We start from the raw sequence: 22,358 nt of genomic DNA, 5'->3' as shown, positions 1-22,358 counted from the left end.
CACTGTTGTCCATTAATCCAACACTGCTCTCACCTCAACTCGCTGCTTTCTGTCTTTTTATTAAATCCTTACATGAATATTGCACTATGTTCTGTTTCTCTCCTCTGCTCCTGATCATTCTACTGAAATCTGGAACACTTTACTTCTCCTTAGTTTTCTGCCCCCGAAATTCTATAGATTTAAGTCAGGAGGACTGAGACTAGACCACTCAAACACTCAACACCTCTTGGAAAGCAGTTCAGGTGTGCCTTTGTCTTTTACAAGTTGGGCTATTGTTCCACTGAAAAATAAAACCCGGGTGTTAGACTGTGCTGTTTCTCTCTCCTGAGTATTCTACCATGAAACACACAGGAGCTCGGGTGAGACTTCTAGGCATCTGCCCCCAAGATGTTTCAGTGTTGGGGGAGGGGTGGGGGTTGGGGATAGGGCCGAGGTTAACACTCATAAAGACATAGAATGCCACGGTCGGAACCTGGGGCCCTCGACTCGGAACATCTTTATTTTGAGCCTGTCAGGCCGACTCCCAGCCTCTCCTCCATTGGTCTGGCCGGGGCTACGTTTACCCTCGAAGGCTCGCACTAAGGCTTCGGGGGAAAATGTTGATATTATTCCGGGTGGTGGGGGTCCTGTTTTTATGAGCTGGGAGGGCTGCATGCAAGAGGCTACCGAGGTTAAGTTTTGTTGGCTGTGAGCAGGGGCGTGGTTGCATTCCCTCCTCACTATGTAAAGCGCTATAAGCGTCTGGACAAAACGTTGCGTAAATTCAGTCAATTATTATGATCCTTACAGGGGCTTTTCTGGATAAAACAGAGGCTTAGATGGTGAGAGTGGCAGGGGGCGTGGCAGGGGATGCGGTCGACCCTGTTGGAGAGGCTGAAACATTTTAAAGGCCCCCGTCTTGGCGGTGGCAAGTAATTATTCAATTTAAGCCAATTTCGTGCAATTATACAAATGTCTTGAAGAAAGCTGATATTTTTTTTTCTCTTCAGTTTAAAACCTGTTATGGCTGCAGCCCGGTGTCGGTACACTTATGACAACAGCCAGCTCAAGTGCAGGGCGTGAAATTCAAAAGATATATTTTTTAGAAATATTTAACTTTCACACATTAACAAGTCCAATACAGCAAATGAAAGATACACATCTTGTGAATCTAGCCAACATGTCCGATTTTTAAAATGTTTTACAGCGAAAACACCACGTGTATTTATGTTAGCTCACCACCAAATACAAAAAAGCACAGACATTTTTCACAGCACAGGTAGCTTGCACAAAACCAACCTAACTAACTAAGAACCAACCAAACTAACCAAGAAACAACTTCATCAGATGACAGTCTTATAACAAGTTATACAATAAATCGATGTTTTGTTGGAAAAATTTGTATATTTGAGGTATAAATCATAGTTTTACATTGCAGCTACAATCGGAAATAGCACCGAAGCCGCTAGAACAATTACAGAGACCAAATTGAAATACCTAAATACTCATCATAAAACATTTATGAAAAATACATGGTGTACATCAAATTAAAGACAAACATCTTGTGAATCTAGCCAATATTTCCGATTCTTTAAGTGTTTTACAGCGAAAACACAATATAGCATTATATTAGCTTACTACAATAGCCAAAAACACAACAGCATTGATTCAAGCCAACAGTAGCGATAACGAATAAACCAGCAAAAGATATACATTTTTTCACTAACCTTCTCAAAATTCATCAGATGACAGTCCTATAACATCATATTACACAATACATATATTGTTTGTTCGAAAATGTGCATATTTAGCGGCACAAATCGTGGTTATACAATGTGAATACTAGGCAAAATGCAATAATGTCCAGAGAAATCTTGGAGAGGCACCTAATCTAATCAAATAACTATTCATAAACGTTACTAAAAAATACATGTTGGACAGCAAATTAAAGATAGCTTAGTTCTTAATGCAATCGCTGTGTTAGAATTCAAAAAATAACTTCAGCACGACATCCAGCTTACGTTATTGCGAGAGAGCGCCCAAAATCAAAGCGGAAAACACAACGACACATTTTCCACAGAAATAGGAAATAACATCATAAATGGGTCCTACTTTTGCTGATCTTCCATCAGAATGTTGTACAAGTGGTCCTTTGTCCAGAACAATCGTTGTTTTGATTTAGAATGTCATTTTTCCCTCTCGAATGAGCAAGCAAAACTTGCCAAGTGGCGCGAAGCTGTCCTTCGTGAACAAACGCAAAGAACGGAACATGCCAAAACTCCCGGAAAAAATTCAATAATCTGATTAAACTATATTGAAAAAACATACTTTACGATATTGTCACATTTATCAAATAAAATCAAAGCCGGAGATAGTAGCCGTCTATAACGACAGCTTTTCAGAAGGCAATCCCCGGTTCCTTCTCGCGCCTTCCTGAAAAGAGGAAATTGGTGTCACGTCATGCCAAGAGCTCTTATTTGACCTCAGATCTAGATATACACTCCATTTCTTCTGTCACTGCCTATTGACATCTAGTGGAAGGTGTATGAAGTGCATGTATACTAATAGATTTCAAGCAAAAGATTAGGTAGGCCCTGGAACAGAGCCTCGATTTGCGATTTTTCACTTTCTGACAGGAAGTTTGCTGCAAAAGGAGTTCTGTTTTACTCACAGATATAATTCAAACGGTTTTAGAAACTTGAGAGTTTTCTATCCAATAGTAATAATAATATGCATATTGTACGAGCAAGAATTGAGTACGAGACCGTTTGAAATGGGCACCTTTCATCCAAGTTACTCAATACTGCCCCTGCAGCCCAAAGAAGTTAAAGAACATTTCCTGCAATTCTACACATTTTGCCATGCAGCTGAGAGAAAATGTTGCAGTTTAAAGCTAATTTCCTGCAATTCCATGCATTTTGCCATGGCTAATGCTGTGTTCTTTTGCGCAAACATAATAACAAATTCATTGTTTTTGGAATTTTCAATTCTCCCAGTCTAACCAGGTTTCCTTCCAACCTTTTTTATGCAAGTAAAGTACATGTCCGATAAAGAAATGTCACGACAGGCCTGATGAAAACATGCGAGAAATGGCAGTTGAATCACCTTTTATTGGTATAATGACCATTATATCGAAATCAACTTGGAGTTGCGCGATGATATATCGTGTAGTCCACCTACTACGACTCGGGAAAGCATGCCGTTTATTAGGCTATAGATTGAAATAAATTAGGATGAACTTTACAGGGTGGTGAAAGTGCACGATGATGAGCTTGATGCTCCTTTCCCCAAAAATATCGAGAGTCTTATTCTGGTGACGTGATGATCGATGCTTGGCTGCTGTTTGACCAATAATTATAATGTCATCATGTAGGCTATACCCGCACTGTATCTGTGAGCTGTTGGCTAGAGCGAACGTGCCAAGACCAGAATGGGCACATTCGCTATAACCTATAACACTTAATTTTTTGGACAAAACCATCAGTAGAGATAAATGCCATGGAAGCCCATTTCATTTAACTGCAAAAGTCATTTTTATGTGCGCTACGTCATCACGCACAGCCTTTTTATCCCCAACAAGTAAATTTGATGAAAACACATCTGGTGGGAAGATGCCCATCTATTTATACGGATTTCAGAATATTCGCATAAATCTCACCAATTGGATGGAAACCTAGGTTTGATTTGAGTGATTTCTCAAATATGATATTATTTCAAACTATATAGGTCCATTATCTTTTCGACATACTTTACATCCTTTAAGTCAACACTGAAAGCCTTTTTCCATCCTGCGAATGTATAATTTAGAAAATGATACTGTTTGGATTTAAGCGACCTGAAAAAGCGCTTAAGGATTTCCATGGCAGGAAAATCCCTGCATTATTAAGTTGGGGGTAAAGTGAGGTCTGTATGTCTGCTGCAATTTGTGTGTTTGTTTCTCTGCTCTTCTGTCTGAGGCAGCCAGGCGTGACGCTCAGGGAACTTGTCCCAGGGAACATCTGACAGCGGATCAGTGTGACAGACAGTCATTGCTTTAGGCTCTTCTTCTAAACCTGGACCCACCACATCCCCCAACTAGTCTTTGACTCAATTTACTGCTCTATATCTGAGTTGTAATGCAATGTGGAAATTCAGTGATTGTCTGTTTGACATATTGCAAAACAATGTGAGTGACTCTGTCGTTGTGCGTGTTAAGCTGTAGGACATCTATTTGTGGAAACATCTGTGTGTTTGGACTGTGGTGGTGTTTTTGTAGTGTTTTGTTGCTTGCGTGTCTCTATATAGTTTGATATAAACACGGTGGGGAGGGAAGAATCATTCTGTGCTGCTGGTCCCCGGGGGTTCAGGAAGCTAGCTACTGTTGCACACGGGGCACCGTGACTCTCCTGTTCCCCGTGACCCCCTTTCGTATCTACTGTCACATATCCGTTTAATAACCACCACACACACACACAATACAATCACACACACAGCCCTCCCCTCCTCTATGCTAGGCTAACATACTGTAGCTCAGGTAGTACTGCATGCGCCCTAGTCCCATAAACACTATAAATAGCCCATTGAAATATAACATGGGAAAGGAACAGAGAGCAGAGCACTGAACACCTATGGTCTTCTAATTAAAAGCCGTGGAGCCAGTGAGCCAGCCGTGTAGGATCCAGCTCTTCTAGAGAATGTAATGTAGGTCACAGGGGTTTGGCAGGCAGTGGCACTGCAGTACTGAGAAACACTGTCTGGCTGGTTTGGCCCTGACTGGGTGGCTATATATCACTGCAGCACTGGAAAACAGGCTGGCTAGCTGACTGCCTGCCTGGCTGGCTGTCTGGCATATGTCAATGTAGCAAATGGAACTGGCTGGCTCTGGCTCTCTGGCTTGCCTTATCATGGAAACCGGCTACTGACTGGCTGGCTCTGACTGGCCTGCTCTGGCTGGCTGGCTGGCTGGCTGACTGACTGGCTATATAGCATTGCTGTAGCTGGCCCTGTTTGGCTGGCTGGCTAACTTATTATTAATCACTGCAGCGCTGGAAACACAAAATACAGCCTGGCTGACTGAATGGTTGGCTTGCTGGCTGGTTGGTCACATAGCTCTGCTCTGCGTGGCCTGGGTCTATGCCTGCCTGGCTGGCCAATCTTTAAAGAGAGAGAATTGATGAATGGTGGCGCTATTGGATTTTATGAGTGTTGGCCTGCTTCGTGTTTTCCATACCTCTGTAGAGTGGGTGTGGTGTTGAATTTGAACACAAGCAGTGGAAAAAAATCTGCTGGAAATATCTCGGGATAGTGTTGTTTAGGATGTGATGGGGCTTTTGTTGAAGGGTTAGAATGTTGGTTGAGGACAGTTTTCATAGGGGATTGCTTGCTTTGGGTTCTTGTGTTCTTACGATGGTTTGATAGGAAAGGGGATACCGATTCAGTTGCAGAGCTGAATGCATTCACACGAAATGTTTCTAAATCAGAGAGATGGAGGGGCTTCCTTAAGCGACGTCCACGTCGTTGGCGCCAGGGGGAGCAGTTGTTCATGGGAGTTAACTAAGGGCAGAACGGCAGTTTTTTTTTTTTTTTTTCACACCTTTTTTTCCACCTTGAACCAGCGACCTTTTGGTTACCGGCCCAACGCTCTTAAACGCTAGGCTGCCTGACCCTTATAGTTGAAAGGAAGGCATGTTCATAAAGTCACTTTTTTTTTTAAACCAAACATCTCATTGTAATCCGATTTTAGTCGAGGGTCGTTACCTGAAAGAATGTTAGTGTTTATACCCCCTCCTTACACAGACACGGCCTGTTGATCTGAAGCTAAGGGCGACAGCAGAACAAAAGTGCTTAATCCTGTTGCATCAGTCAGCTCCTTGCGAAGCAGAGACCCACACCACATGGGGAAGCACCTATTATTTATAAGAACTCACATGCCTTATGGTAGCAGGCGGCCATAGCTGCTAGCTGAAGACAGATCTGTGGTGTTTTAGTATTTGACTGAAAGAAGTAGACCGACTCTGGTAGATGAGCTATGTCTGTGCCAGGGGAGACAGTGTGTTAGACGGTAGAGACATAGTCGGACTGTGTTACAATAGATGATCAAGAGAGAGCAGGCAGACCAAGAGGGAGTGACTGAGTCGCAGCTGAACAGATGGACATGGAGTCGGCCGTGGCCCTGTGACAGGGTGCCTGAGGTCGCTGGCTTGGTTCAGGCTGGCCAGACAGAGTAGCCTGGGCGTCACCGCGTCACGCTTTGCCACGTGGTTAACAGAACCCTTACCCGCTTGCTCCTCTCGTTACAGGAGACAGCAGCAGAGACCACCGGGTGGAGGAGGAGGAGACAGGAAGACCCAGCAGCAGCAGTCGCCACAACAACAACAACAACAAACAGTCAATCAACACCCTCGTGACCAGCAGCAGCACAGAGGACAGTGTGGGGGTAGCCATGGGCAGCAGTTCCAGGGCCACGGCGGGCAGCGCCAGGGGCCCCCCCACCATGGTTACAGCCAGAACCGCCGCTGGCACCACAACCAACAGGGGCAGGGAGGAGAACAGGGACCGCAGGGTGTCCCGGCAGTGGACAGAGACAGGGGGGCAACCCCAACGGGAGACAGAGACAAGGGGGCACCACCCAGAAAAAACGAAGAGACTGATGATGTAAAAGCAGAGGAGGCCAGCGCTAGGCTGGAGCCAGAGAGCTCAAGGGGTCCCAATGACGGGCCTCCCAGCCAGCCTGGGGGCCAGGGTGGCCCTAAAGTCAGTCTTCTGCCGTCGTCCAAAGAGAGGCTGAGGAGGAGGCTAAAAGACAAGGTAAACTACAGCTCTTTACGGTCTTATCTGTCTGTCAATCATCATCACATGCCATGGCCACACCCTCCCCTTTCTACACACACATGCACGTTACACCACAAGCGCGTTGCGTACACGCATATAAACCCACAGTAACTAATGCACCTTTTTAGATGCGTACAAAGTCATTCACACACACACAGGTTTCTCAGTAAGGGTTCAGTCTGGATTAACAATGGTGGCTTGTCTGTCGATTTTTTGCTGTCGTGGGTAAACTTCTCTCTTCCCGTTGGGAGGAGGATAAGTAGCTGGCGCAACAGCCTTTGATGTGTTCTGCTGTGTGCTAGGCTTTTGTATTGCTGGTCTCAGCTCCAGCGTCCCCACAACCAGCCCAGCCTTAGCCCAGGCCTACTTCCTCCTCCCTCCATCTAAGCCTGCGTCCTAAAGGGCACCCTTTCCCCTATATAGGCCCCTACTTTTGACAAGTGTCCATGAGGGCTCTGGTCAAAAGTAGTTCACTATGTACGGAGTAGGGTGCCATTTGGGACACATCCTAACTAATTTCTAACGCTGTGTGTTTGTTTAGTTTGCAAGTATCTAAGACATGCAAGTATCTAAGACACCGAGGCTCCTAACCCCCTTACAGCCTCCGACAACAAGACTGAGATTAACTGACAGCTTCAAACATGCCGATCTGGAGGGAAAACACAGGATGTGTCTCAGATGGCACGCTATTCCCTATATAGTGTGTTATATTTGACCACAGCCCATAGGGGTATAGTCAAAAGTAGTGCACCATATAGGTGAATAAGGTGCTATTTGGGATGCAGACACAGAGGAATTTTGCTAAATGGGAGGAAACATGGGATATTGTCCTCAGCCAGGTCTCTGTCTGCGTTTGAGTCCTGGGTTGTATTCATTAAGGCATACCGTAGCAAAACAGTTTGAAATGGAAAACTAAAACTGCGCTTCTAATTGAATAAATCTACTTAGTAGCTCTTTCAGTCCACTTTCTTCCGTTCGCTGCCTAGTGAATAAGACCCAGTTTTCCTCATTAAGGCTCGTTCTATGTGCTGTGTTGTATGGTGAGAATTCCCTGACCCGCCCTGTTGACTAACTTATATGGGCAGCTCATTATGTCATATCGGATTGATCTATTGTCAAATCATATTTCCTCTCGTGAGCTTTTTTACTACATGGGTAGTTCCACTTCAAAAAGCACAGAAAAGAGGATTTCGACACCCACTATCTCAGATTGTGCTGAAATCATTTCTGTAGTTATAGAGCAAGATTTGCATTCCTGAAACAGTTGGTTTTAAATGCAATTTGATCTCTGAAAAAATGTAATTGTCGGATTTCCTGGAATGTGTTCGAAAATTGCAACATTTTCTGTCTCATGGCAAAATGTGTAGAATTACGGGAAATGTACTTTAAAACAACAACAAAAAATTATCCGCCGTCAATACGGGGGCCAGTAAAATGTTTTGCCCATGAGGCGGGGGCGACCAAATCTCTCTTAGGGCCCCCAAAAGGCTAGGGCCGGCCCTGGCTACTGGTATAAATGCATTTCGTTAAGTAGTTTAACTGCACAAATGGATTGTTTGCACAAATCAGTTGACTGTGGTACGCAGACCCGCGAGCCACTGCGGCCCCTCATGATGAGTTAAATTTTTTTGTGGCCCCCACCTCCATCAAAGTTGCCCATCCCTGAGAGAGACCATTTCTGGTGAACTAGCAAACCATTAGGTAACAACAGTTCTACTGGTTTTAATGGTGAAAGTCACAAACGCACACTGTATAGTCTATTGCAATGTTATTGCGTTGGGTTGTGTTAAATGGTAAATGTCAGTAATCACACACATTACAGTATAGAGCTGTTTTCTAATAATTGTATTGAAAAACATTTGACTGCCATGCAATGATTTTATAATTGTATTATTTTATTAGGTTTGTCACAACATTTTAGTCACCAGCCCATTTCTACTGTACATCAATGTTTTGGACTTGTAATAAAAGTCTTCATATGAGAATTGCACCATACAGGTAGCCCTCTGAGAGCTGCCATTTGTTGGGCTATTCAAGGAGAGTTAGATTGAAGCATTTAGGTTGTTAAGAGAACTATAAACTGAATTGCTTTCATGGAGGACTGGCTTGACTTGATTTATGTTCATCATGAGCAAAAGCTGTTGGTTTTCAACCAAAGTTGCAAAGAAAATGCTATCCATTTGAATAACCACAAGACACCAGCTAAATTGATGAAAGAGTATGGCAGTAGCTGGAACAGGAGGGATCTATTGGACAAAACCTGGCACTTTCACACTAATTTATGGTGAATTATGCAAGCGACTTAAATGGCAAATTTCTCTGAAATTTGGGGGGCGTCACCAGATTCACAGGGAATACATTACATACAAAGTATTCATACCCCTTGACTTATTCCACATTTTGTAGTATTACAATTCAAAATGGATTGAATAACAAAAAATTGAGCCCACCTACGCACAATACCCCATAATGGCAAAGTGAAAACATGTTTTTAGATTTTTTTTGCAAATTTATTGAAAATTTAAATAATTATTCATCCCCCTGAGTCAATACATGTTAGAATCATCTTTGTCAGTGATTACATCTGTGGGTCTTTCTGGGTAAGTCTAAGAGCTTTTCGCACCAGGACAATATTTGCACAAAATTCTACAAGCTCTGTCAAGTTGGTGGTTAATCATTGTTAGACACCCATTTTCAATTCTTGCCATAGTTTTTCGAGCTATTTAAGTCAACTGTGACTAGGCCACTCAGGAACATTCAATATTGTCTTGGTAAGCAACTCCAATGTGTATTTGCCGTTGTGTTTTTTTACGTTATTGTCCTGCTGAAAGGGGAATTTATCTTGCGGTGTTTGGTGGAAAGCAGACTGAACCAGGGGTTTCCTCTAAGATTTAGCCTGTGCTTAGCTCTATTGGGGTGGCAGGTAGCCTAGTGGTTAGAGCGTTGAGCCAGTAACCGAAAGATTGCTGGATCAAATCCCTGAGCTGACAAGGTAAAAATCTGTCGTTCTGCCCCTGAGCAAGGCACTGTTCGCCAGGTCCCGTGGAGGTCAATTAAGGCAGACCCCCCCCCCCCCCGCACCTCTCTGATTCAGAGGGGTTGGGCTAAATGCGGAAGACACATTTCAGTTGAAGGTATTCAGTTGTACATCTTTCCCCTATTCCATTTATTTTTATCCTAAAAAACAACCTAGTCCTTGCTGATGCAGCCACCACTATGCTTGAAAATATGAAGAGTGATGTTGTTGGATTTGCCCCAAACATAACACAAAGATAATTTCTTTGCCAAATTCTTTGCAGTTTTACTTTAGTGCCATATTGTAAGTAGGATGCATGTTTTGGAATATTTTTTTTCTGTACCAGGCTTCCTTCTTTTCACTCTGTCATTTAAGTTAGTATTGTGGAGTAACTGCAATGTTGTTGTCAGTTTTCTCCTATCACAGCCATTAAACTCTGTAACTGTTTTAAATTCACCATTGGCCTCATGATGAAATCCTAGAGCGGTTTCCTTCCTCTCCAGCAACTGAGTTAGGGAGGACGCCTGTATCTTTGTAGTGACTGGGTGTATTGATACATCATCCAAAGTGTCATTATAATTTCATCACGCTCAAAGGGCAATGTCTGCTTTTTTTATTTGACCCATTTACCAATGGGTGCCCTTCTTTGCAAGGCGTTTGAAAACCTCCATGTTTTTTTGGGGATGAATATGTGTTTGAAATTCAAGACCTTACAGATAACTGTATGTGTGCGGTACAAAAATGAGGTAGTCGTTCAAAAATCATGTTAAACACTATTATTGCACACAGTGAATCCCAGCAACGTATTATGACTTATTAAGCCGATTTTTACTCCTTAGCGTATTTAGGCTTGCCATAACAAATGGGGATGAATGCTTGACTCGAAAGACATTTCAGCTTTTGATTTTTGAACTCATTTGTAAACAATCTACAAACATCATTCCACTTTGACATCATGGGGTGTCTTGTGTAGGCCAGTGACACAAAATCTCAATTGAATCCATTTTAGATTCAGGCTCTAACACAACAAGATGTAGAAGAAATGGTGCGTGCATACTTTCTGAAGGCACTGGAGGATGGAGAACCAATACTCTGAGCTGCAGCTCCATACTACTTGTCAGACATAGAGAACTGATACTGTTGTTGGGGTGGGATTGGCGTGTGGGGGGGGTCCGTGGGTGACTTTTGACCATTTTATTGGATTCCTCATGTCTTACTAAATGGTAGGAAGAAGTTTGGTCCAAATCGCACGTTGATTACTATATTTATTGAATATGTGAGTCCTATCAATTAAAAGGGCCAATTTGGGTGCAATTTCTCAAGCGATCTACTAAAATGTCAACAAAATAATGTTGCAGGAAAGCTCATCTTATCTGTTTCTAACTATAAAAACTACTCAGAATCCAGTCTGAACAACTTCCATACAGACATGGCTTACTGAAATGACATGGAACAACTCCCTTGTGTAAGTTGTTTGGTTAAACATCTATTTGGTAGAGAAAGCTAGCATGTTGTCAGCTTGAAATACTGTTCGTGCAGTAAGGACACAGAGGCACAGTATCAAGACCACATGCTTTCTGTAGTAACACTATTCGTTGTTTAAAGTCCACCGACATGCAGTTGACAATGACATGTTGTTGATAGTTTGTTGAGCGTTTTATAGGTGGACTATCCAAATAAAGTGTTACCTACTACATACATACGTAAGTCGTTCTTTAACCGCCGTCCTTCATCGGGTGTCTTCCAGGAGGAGGCGATCGTGGCCCCAGCGGGCCCCCAGCGGAGCCGCGTGGACCGCTTGCTGGAGATCCTGAACGGCATGAGGAGCAACAGTGCCGGGGTGGACGGCCAGCTCCGCTCCTTCATGGAGGAGGCCCAGACCTCGGCCCAGTCGGAAGAGAGCTTGGCCCAGATCGTCTCTACTATCTATGGCAAGGCCCTCAGCGACAGAAGCTTCGCCGCTACCGCTGCCAGACTCTGTGACAAGATGGCACTGTTCATGGTGGAGGGGACCAAGTTTAGATCATTACTACTCAATATGTTACAGGTGAGATGGATGGAGGGAGGGAGTGGGGTTGTGTGGGTACGTACATGTCTTTCAGCGTGTGTGTGTGGTGTCTGTCAGACAATCAGTGTGTGGTGTCTATCTCAGTGGGTGTGGCTGGTCCTAATTGGTGTCATTGGCCCTGTGGGCTGTGTGTGAAGTTGGGAAAATGTCAGTAGGCGCTGTAACAAACCTGATATTATCTCAACTTTGACCCTTGACCTCACTAAAAGGACAAAAAAGGTGACAGAGATTCAGAAAAGCCCCAATCACGGATCATTAAAAAACGCAGTGGTAATAAACATTGACAGTCGAAATAGATCAAGTTGTGTATGTGATTTTAGAGTGTGGGTCAGAACATTCTCCTGGTGAAACTTTTGTCATTTTGCCTAGCATCACCCAAGATAAGGTTTCTCCCCACCCACGTCTGCCCGGCCCGCACTACGGCTCAGTGCCTCCCTGGGTGTCACGACTTCCCTCCCTCCTTTGGGAGCCAGACAGACGCTCCGTTGCAGACACAGTCTGGGCGCTAACTCTCTCTCTCTCCCCTCTGCTCTCTCTTTCCTTTCCTCTCTCCACCCGCCAGCTCTCTGTGGCTGACACGCCAGGCGAAATGTTAACCCACCTGCTGCGTCACAGTACTCCCTCTCCCCTCTTCTTCTTCTCTGTTTTGTCCGCCTTCATTTGCGGTAAATAGGGAATGGACGCATTTCTAATGTTATAAACAGCCGAATGTGGCCTGTTGAAAAGATTGTTGCTAGTGGATGTGATGCCAGATCTCCACTCTTTCAACCTGAGAATAATGAGTTGATTATTCCACAGAATTATTATACAGCTGGCTGGCTAGTCCCTGGTTTCTGTTACCTTTCTAAACAGGCCTGTTACTAAAGCATCATCCGGGCTCAATGAGCACAATGGAACATTTAGATAATTTATCACGTGGTGTTTAGCATAATGCATTAATCCAACATTTCTATTACTCATTAGTAAAGAATAAAGGACTAAAACAAAAACTGTATGTTTGTTAAAGATAAATGAATGAGGATACATGCAACTTGCTTTATTAGTCTCCCATTTATTTATATAATTTTTTGTTTGTTTGTATGTTTGAAAAAAATGCATAAATGATGAACTCTTTATCGACCGTTTCTTTGGTAGTGAGTTGATATTCCTGTTAAACTCTCATCTGAACATTCCCTTCTCTACCCTCTTTGCCCTCTCTTTACCTTTCTGACCTGTGTGTGTGTGTGTGTGTGTGTGTGTGTGTGTGTGTGTGTGTGTGTGTGTGTGTGTGTGTGTGTGTGTGTGTGTGTGTGTGTGTGTGTGTGTGTGTGTGTGTGTGTGTGTGTGTGTGTGTGTGTGTGTGGCTGGCTATGGTTTGGGTTGTCTACTGGGTGCTAAGTGCTGTAGCTGTCTTTTAGAAAGTGAGTGCTAGGCTTGTTTCTCACCCTGATGTCACGTTGTAACCCGTCCCCCTTCTCACCCTGGTGTCACGTTGTAACCCGTCCCCCTTCCTCCCCTATGGCACAGTCACAGAGAACTTCCTGTCCTGTCTGGCATGGCTCGCCGACCACCGAGTGTGTGTTTGCCGTGCGAAGAGCATACCGAGCTACACTGAGACTTCACCAACTCAGATTCTCTGTCGTCTACTTTTATTTCTACCATCTTATGTCATCTCTATACGTGCACAATGAGCATTAACCTTCATTAACCATAGTTATTTTTATTGCGATCCAACCGGCTGTTTCATTCTCTTAAATTGAATTAAATGTTCCCAGCAACTTTGTCCGCATGTTTTTATGCTCAACTTTCTCATTATCAAGTTGACGTAAAGTATAGGCATTAGCTAAGTTAGCATGCATTAAGTTAACATCCAACACCCACGATGGTTCCTTTTTTTACTTGAGGGTTTTGCCCACTACGAAATAAACATTACATCGATATATATAAAGCTTTACCACTTTAGTGGTTTCAAATACTGCTTCTTTCAAGGATCTTATTCCCTCCTACGTTTGACTACTTCACCAGGAGATCACGGTCATAACTAGGGTTGCACATTTTGGGGAATATTCAGCGGTGGAAACTTTCCGTGGGAATATATGGGAACTAATGGAAAAATATGCAAATTTTTGCATTGTTTTTTGCATTGGATATATTTACCATATCATATGGAGACAGAAACATAAACCTTTTACCTTATCATAAATAGACATCATTGCAAATGATTAAATCCTTCCAATAGAAATAACAAAAAGCAATTTAGTTACGAATTGAACTTTAATTAAATGAGTTGACTCTTCTCATGGGAGGATTTCACTGAACAACAAAAGAAAGGGAAATTTGAATGATCCCCAATGATCTATCGCATCTCCCAAAAACTTTTTCAGCGTACATCTGTGAAATCCTAGTCTAGAAACTAAAGCTTTGGTTGTCTTCCTCTCAGGCTTCCATGTCTTCTCCCTGGACCTCCTCAATGTCCACCTCTTGAACATCAGACTCTGAGGCCTCATCTTCACTGTCACTTTCCAACCTTGTTGAGGATGGCTCGTTGTCAGGCTCGAAAAGCCTCAAATTTGCCCGGATGGCCACCAATTTTTCAACCCTTGTATTGGTCAGCCTGTTGCATGCTTTGGTGTGTGTTCCTAAACAAGGACCAGTTGCGCTCTGAGGAGGTTGATGTTGGTGGGATTTGGAGGATGATGTAGACAACAGGGGAAAGAGCTTCAGATCCACAAAGTCCCTTCCACCGGGTGGCTGATGAGATGTGTGGCATGACTGCCATATTACATCTCCATCCCAAAGCCCTTGCTTGGAAGTGTACTTGGCCAGACTGCCAAGAACATTTTCCTCATCCAGGCCAAGGTGGCGAGACATGGTAGTGATGACGCCATAGGCCTTGTTGATCTCTGCACTAGACAGGATGCTCTTGCCAGCATACTTGGGGTAGAAGTCTTCACTCTTTTTGGTGTATTTCAGAAATGCAGTTTCCTCTGCTTGGAGCAACTGTGAAGTGGGCAGGGCAGTACGGATTTCTTCTCTTACATCTGCAAGCAGAGTCTGAACATCAGACAGGATGGCATTGTCTCCCTCAATCCCTGCAATGGCTACTGCTATAGGTTTCAGGCTGCTTACCACTCTCTCCCAAAATACATAATTCAGGAGGATCCTCTTGATGGGGCTGTCAATATTGGCAGACTGTGATATGGCTATTTCTTGGAGAGACTCCTTCCCCTCCAGGAGACTGTCAAACATGATGACAACACCACCCCAACGGGTGTTGCTGGGCAGCTTCAATGTAGTGCCCTTATTCTTCTCACTTTGCTTGGTGAGGTAGATTGCTGCTATAACTTGATGACCCTTCACATACCTAACCATTTCCTTGGCTCTCTTGCAGAGGGTATCCATTGTTTTCAGTTCCATGATGTCCTTGAGGAGCAGATTCAATGCATGAGCAGGGTGTGGTGTGTCAGAGTCCTCCACTTTAGACCAAGCAGCCTTCATGTTTGCAGCAGTGTCTGTCACCAGTGCAAATACCTTCTGTGGTCCAAGGTCATTAATGACTGCCTTCAGCGCATCTGCAATGTAGAGACTGGTGTGTTTGTTGTCCCTTGTGTCTGCTCTTGTAGAATACTGTTTGAGGGATGGAGATGTAATTAATTATTCCTTGCCCACAAACATTCGACCACCCATCAGAGATGATTGCAATACAGTCTGCTTTCTCTATGATTTGCATGACCTTCTGTTGAACTTTGCGTCCAGCAAATTAGTAGATAAATCATGTCTGGTTGGAGGGGTGTATGCTGGGCGAGGAACGTCCAGAAATTTCTTCCAATACTCATTGCCTGTGAGAATCAGAGGTGAACCATTTGCATGCACAGCTCGAGCAAGACATTCAACAGCATTTCTCTGACTACGTTCCTCCAATGAGTCAAAAAAACGTCTGATTCCAGGAGGACCATGAGCTGTTGCTATCAGTAAGGTGTCTGATTCATAATTTTCACCTCGAATAGAAGTAAAGGGACTTTTTTCAGAGGTTGCTTGTTGTGAGCGCTGAGGGAAATTTATGCACTTAGCCAGATGGTTCTGCATTTTGTTGCATTCTTCACATATGATTTTGCACAGTATTTGCAAATGTACACATCTTTTCCTTCTACATGAAATGTCTCCACACATCAGATAATGCCTGTGTTATTTTCCTGTAAAGATTAGAAAAGAGTTTTTAAAAAAAAAAAAAAAAATAAAAATAAATACAATTCCAGGTGCAGATAAATAGTTAAGCAGTTTAGATTAAACAACTCCTTTGTAAGATAAATGTTTAAAAATTAAACATGTATGGAAACAGGTGAATTAACACTCCTCAGTTAGCAAGCTCAAGCAACTAGCAGAAATGGTTAACGAGTTAGAAACACACTGCTGTAGGCTACTATTTACTAGTTAACAACAAATAATGTACAGTTGAAGTTGTAAGTTTACATACACTTAGGATGGAGTCATTGAAACTCAATTTTCAACCACTCCACAAATTTCTTGTTAACAAACTAGAGTTTTGGCAAGTCGGTTAGGACATCTACTTTGTGCAAGTCATTTTTCCAGCAATTGTTTAGACAGATTATTTCACTTATAATTCACTGTATCACAATTCCAGGTGGGTTAGAGGTATACATACACTAAGTTGACTGTGCTTTTAAACAGCTTGAAAAATTCCAGAAAATTATGTCATGGCTTTAGAAGCTTCTGATAGGCTAATTTACATCACTCGGGTAAGGTGTTTGGAGGAAAAGGGACATCATCCCAACCGTGAAGCATGGGGGTGACAGCATCATGTTGTGGGGGTGCTTTGCTGTAGGAGGGACTGGTGCACTTCACAAAATAGATGGCATCATGAGGTAGGAAATTATGTGGATATATTGAAGCAACATCTCAAGACCTCAGTCAGGAGGTTAAAGCTTGGTCGCAAATGGGTCTTCCAAATGGACAATGACCCCAAGCATACTTCCAAAGTTGTGGCAAATGGCTTAAGAACAACAAAGTCAAGGTATTGGAAGGTATTGGGGGGGCAAAATAGGTATTGGGGGGGCAAAATACATGTATGCACGATAGCGCATGCGCGCAGCCGGTTTGGGTTCCGTGTTAGTGTGCAAGATCTTGAATCAGCTGTACATGTGATGGAAGAATGCACTGTGCATGCAGAGGGTTGCAATTCTGTTGAATTGGGGATAGTTTAACCAAAATATGCCACAAGACATAGAATTGTATCCCACAAAAAAAGGTTCACTGTTATAAGCTTCTTTTTTTTAATGAATTTAAGCAAAATCCCCCAAATTCCATGGCTTAACTTCCCATGGAAAATGTCCGGGAAAATTCTGGAAATTTACCGGAAAGTTTCTGACCCTTTGCAACGCTAGTCATAACCTATTATCTCCTCTTACGCATTGAAAAATCGAATATTGCTTGGGAGCAGCAGAGTTTGTTTTGTGTTCCACTCTTCCGTTAGGGGGTTGTCAAGGATTCCCCCTATAACTCAACCAGACATTATTCTCTGGCTTTATGGAAGTTGTTTAGACTGGCTTCACCCGTATATACATTTGTCATTGATAAGCGCCTAAATTGGAATGCAGTGGCTCACATTAACATGCTATACATGACTTCAGAGCTCAGGTTTTCCGCCTCACAGCGCTGTATGGGCTTTGATTGACAGCAGTAATAAACTTGAGCACTGTGCGTGACAAGATGATGCCGCCGTTCCTCCCACTAAATGGGCTACTTTTGCACATTTGTTGTCTGAGTGAGGGGAAAATGCTGTAAATCGAGAGGAGTCGATGTGTTCTGAAAGATGAGATGTTGAGGATTATAATAAATACCGCTTTGATGTCGTACAAGCAAACCACCTACCCATGAGTCCAAATATGCACTTCACATTTCCATATTTGAAAACTCATGTCATTAACAGTATCAACATTTATGATCGCTATGTTTGATCCTCAGTTACAAGGACGACATTAGGCTTGGGCGGTATACCATTCACCAAGGTATTTGGAGAAGCCACAGGATGGTTTTTCAATACAGTCAAAACTATTTCATTGATAAGTTAATATCTACAGTCAACATTAGGCGATAATAAAAAAAAGTTTCTTAATTTCTTTATGCTTCATTTCACATGTCACATTATTTTACATTTAAAGCTTACTGTACCTCCCCCAGAACAGTTGAGCAAATCACACGTTTGTTTGTAAATCGCACAACGGGAGAAACCAGAAGCTGGTGTGTCCATAGCGTTCTATATCAGCGAGTCTCTGTTGCGCGGCACACATGAAGAGATGAAGTTACACTTGTATACAATTCACTACTAAGTGTTTGCCGTCAGCTATCTTATAATGGCTTTCTGCCCGAAGTCAAAGAGCTCTAGATGAGTTATCTTTACCGTTGCACATTTTTTCCCCTTTTTTCCCACCGCTTGTTGGCATTTAACTAACAGTGTCTGTGATTTTTGGTATTAGTTTGTGCTAATTTCGTTAGCATTCTGGTAATAGAAACCCCGATGAGCTTTTCTTGTGATTTTAGCGCCCCTTTGTGTGTTATGCGGGTAATACCGCAAATCCCAGGATGAGAGAAGGACGATATGAAAATCTGGATACCGCCCAAGCCTAGATGACCCTGGGTTGTCCTAAACAGGTTTGTCATATTGTGAAGAAAATTAACTCACAACTCCATTCTAAGCCCACCAAAATTACAATCTGTTTTTCTAAAGTGCCTTTTGAAAGCCTAACACTGTAAGATAATATTTTATAACTTAGCTAGCCATGTTGGCAACAGAACAAGCTTTACAATGCAGTGGCATATTTTCAAACAAAATTTTACCCAATTATTTTTTTTCAACGTCAAATCATTTGTATATTTTTCTCTGTGTCATAATTTTCCTTCAATTCGCAAGAGGCTGAATGTATCTCACATGAGAAAGCATCTACACGAGCGAAACAGCGCCCTTCTGTCGCTCTTTGTGTTGGCCGTCTACAGTGCATTCGAAAAGTATTCAGACCCCTTCACTTTTTCCAGATGTTCTTACATTACAGCCTTATTCTAAAAATGATTAGGTAATATAATTTCCTCATCAATCCACACACAATACCCCATAATGACAAAGTGAAAACAGGTTTTTAGAAATGTTTGCAAATTTAGTAAATATAAAAAACATAAATACCTTGTTTACATAAGTATTCAGACACATTGCTATGACTTGAAATTGAGCTCATGTGCATCTTGTTTCCATTGCTCATCCTAGAGAGTTTCTCCAACTTGATTGGAGTCCAACTGTGGTAAATTAAATTGATTGGACATGATTTGGAAAGGCGCACACATGTCTATGTAAGGTCCCACTGTTGACAGTGCATGTCATAGCAAAAAGCGAGCCGTGAGGTTGAAGGAATTGTCCGTAGAGCTCCGAGACAGGATTGTGTCGAAGCAGAGATCTGGGTAAGGGTACCAAAAAGTGTCTGCAGCATTTAAGGTCCCCAAGAACGGAGCTTTCGGGGAAGAAAGGCCTTGGTCAGGGAGGTGACCAAGAACTGGAGGACACCAAGCACTGCTCATCACCTGGCCAATACCATCCCTACGGTTAAGCATGGTGGTGGCAGCATCATGCTGTGGGGATGTTTTTCAGAAACAGGGACTAGGAGACTAGTCAGGATCGAGGGAAAGATAAACGGAGCAAAGTACAGAGATCCTGTGTCAGAGCGCTCAGGACCTCAGACTGGGGCGAAGGTTCACCTTCCAACAGGACAACGACCCTAAGCACACAGCCAAGACAACGCAGGAGTGGCTTCGGGACAAGTCTCTGAATGTCCTTGAGTGGCCCAGCCAGAGCCCGGACTTGAACCCGATCGAACATCTCTGGAGAGACCTGAAAATGGCTGTGCAGCAACACTCCCCATCCAACCTGACAGAGCTTGAGAGGATCTGCAGAGAAGAATGGGAGAAACTCCCCAAATACAGGTGTACCAAGCTTGTAATCACTGCCAAAGGTGCTTCAACACAGTACTGAGTAAAGGGTAAATTTGCTCAAAATTTGTCATTATGGGGTATTGTGCCTAGATTGATGAGGGGGGAAAACGATTTAATTCATTTTAGAATAAGGCTGTAACTTGTGGATAAGTGAAGTGGTCTGAATACTTTCCAAATGTACTGTATCTGATGCTGTCTGGTCCAAACGAGTATGACATTGTTGCCAACAGTAGCATTGAAGGCAAGGGAAGCCAGCGAGCATCTGGCCTCCCTTGACAAAAGTATAAAAAATGTGCGAATCAGCGTTGAGCTAAACTGATCAAACTCAACTGTGAATGGTCCTGGCGCGGCAAAAAGGGCTTGGCTTGCCCAGTGATATTACCCACGCACTGCTACTGTTAAAATGATGCCCACCTGAACCAGATTGCGATATATAATGGAACTTATTTGGATCGTGTACAAAAACAACAAGTGTGCTTGCTTCAGTTCCTCAATGGCAAAGCTAGGAGAGCTAAAAACACCTTATAATTGAATGCTCTTTCCTTGAGTCATAAAAGTGCATTGAAATTACTTAGAAACTGTGCACACTTTGGAGAGGTGGGGCCACTTGGAGACACCAGTTAGACCTCTCACTCACACCCTTGTGATACTTTTTTATTTCCTTATCTTGCACCTACTCCAACATTTTAAATTGATCTTCTTATTGTCTTACTGAGTCTATCCAGGGGTGATTTCCGATTTTGTTATCAACAAATGCTTTGAAAAGTGCAATAAATGTCAAATGCACATAACATCAACTGTCTGTTTGCATTCGGTCTTGTATCATTCGGTCTTGTATCATTCGGTCTTGTATCATTCGGTCTTGCCCTATCCATATAGGCCAATTTCCATGAGCGTAAATTAAGATAGGCACTGAGACATCAGTGTCTCCTTTCTATGGATGAATCATAGATTATTCTTTCCCTCCCCCATCCCCTGGTTGCACAATAATTGTGTGTGTGTGTGTGTGTGCGTGTGTGTGTGTGTGTGTGTGTGTGTGTGTGTGTGTGTGTGTGTGTGTGTGTGTGTGTGTGTGTGTGTGTGTGTGTGTGTGTGTGTGTGTGTGTGTGTGTGTGTGTGTGTGTGTGTGTGTGTGTGTGTGTGTTTGCGCAATAAGAGACCTTCTGATCACATTGGATCTTCATCACTGTTCGGTCTCAACCCCTTGTGATCTTCTGAGTTCATAGTGAGTTTCAGTATATATCTCCTCTCTACCCTAGAAGGACTCAGAGTCACAGTATCTCTCCTCTCTCTAGCTGCTACGGAAGGATACCTTGAGGCATACCCTGTGCCCTAGTTTGGTTTTGAGATGTCTCTGTGCTTTCTGTCCCCTACATATGGACTGACTTATAACTGTGTTAACATGTTCAATGCTAATGGCTGACATTCTGGATGTCTCTATGGCTATGCACGAATTTGATCATTTCTCATGACAAGATAGTAATGCAAAGAAATCTCACCTACCTGGTGAAAAAAACATTGCTGAGATGAACTCACTTTTGACGACCCAAGCTCAAGGACATACTGTAGTACCAATACGATATACAATTATGAAATATCAATATATGATTAAGCTCCCATTCATGAAAAATGGTTGAATAGGGCCTGAAATATTCTATTTGAGAATCGCATCTATATATATTTACAATCAAATTCACAAATGTCCTCCTATATCATGTCAGTTGCATTATTACTGTAACAATTCATCATATAGCTAGTGGGTAGGAAAAAGTAGCCTTATTTTTGTGTCACAGCTTTGTGATTTTTGCATCCCTCCCCTCCCTGAACGTTTTTAGTTTATTTGGATCCCCATTTTTAGGTTTTGCAGAACTAACAGCTACTCTTACTAGGGTCCACAAAAAGTACAAAACATAAGAAACAAAACACAGAGACTACTGATTTAATACGATCTCAGATTTCATCTCCTGTAAAAGTTGTCCGTCTGTGATGAACACAGTGGTTCAAATACATTTTTTTTTTAAATTAAATTTGAAATTAAACCATTTGTGTTTGTCGTACAACGATGGGACTAGTTGCTATCAATGCTGAAGGTTCTTAGTTTTCCAACGCTGTCCGGAATATGAAGGTGCGACGTGTCCTTCCGCCATAAATTGACAGTCTGACCAGCGAATGAAAGTTAATGCGGGTCTTCCCAGCTTCCAATGGCTGTGGATGTGCAACCTGATACCTCAGTCTTGTAGGGTGCACTCAATTCAAGCTGGGAAGTGTGGCTATCAGCCAAATTGTTGTGAAGCGAATTTGCTTAACTTCTTCGGGGCAGGGGCCAGCATTTTCACTTTCGGAAAAATAGCATGCAAAAATTCAACTGCCTGCTACTCATCCCCAGAATATAGGATATGTGTATTATTAGTAGATTTGGATAGAGAACACTCTGGAGTTTCTAAAACTGTTTGAATCATATCTGTGAGAATAACAGAACTTATGTAGCAGGCAAAACCCTGAGGACAAACC

The 22,358-nt window shown here is 42.8% G+C and overlaps 1 protein-coding gene across 5 annotated transcripts in view; it reads left to right on the top strand.

The window, feature by feature from the left end:
* LOC129818881 (CBP80/20-dependent translation initiation factor-like) overlaps nucleotides 1-22,358 on the top strand; it is a 125,945-nt gene that overhangs the window by 79,387 nt on the left and 24,200 nt on the right. For all 5 annotated transcript variants that reach the window (XM_055875187.1, XM_055875186.1, XM_055875182.1 and 2 more), the window contains 2 exons: nucleotides 6,258-6,765; nucleotides 11,553-11,852. In XM_055875187.1, coding sequence (XP_055731162.1) covers nucleotides 6,258-6,765; nucleotides 11,553-11,852 — 808 coding nt within the window. The remainder of the gene's footprint in view (nucleotides 1-6,257; nucleotides 6,766-11,552; nucleotides 11,853-22,358) is intronic.

This window comes from Salvelinus fontinalis, chromosome 21 (assembly GCF_029448725.1).
Source record: "Salvelinus fontinalis isolate EN_2023a chromosome 21, ASM2944872v1, whole genome shotgun sequence".
In the NCBI taxonomy this organism is placed as follows: domain Eukaryota; kingdom Metazoa; phylum Chordata; class Actinopteri; order Salmoniformes; family Salmonidae; genus Salvelinus; species Salvelinus fontinalis.
This window is presented reverse-complemented; position numbering and strand designations above follow the sequence as displayed.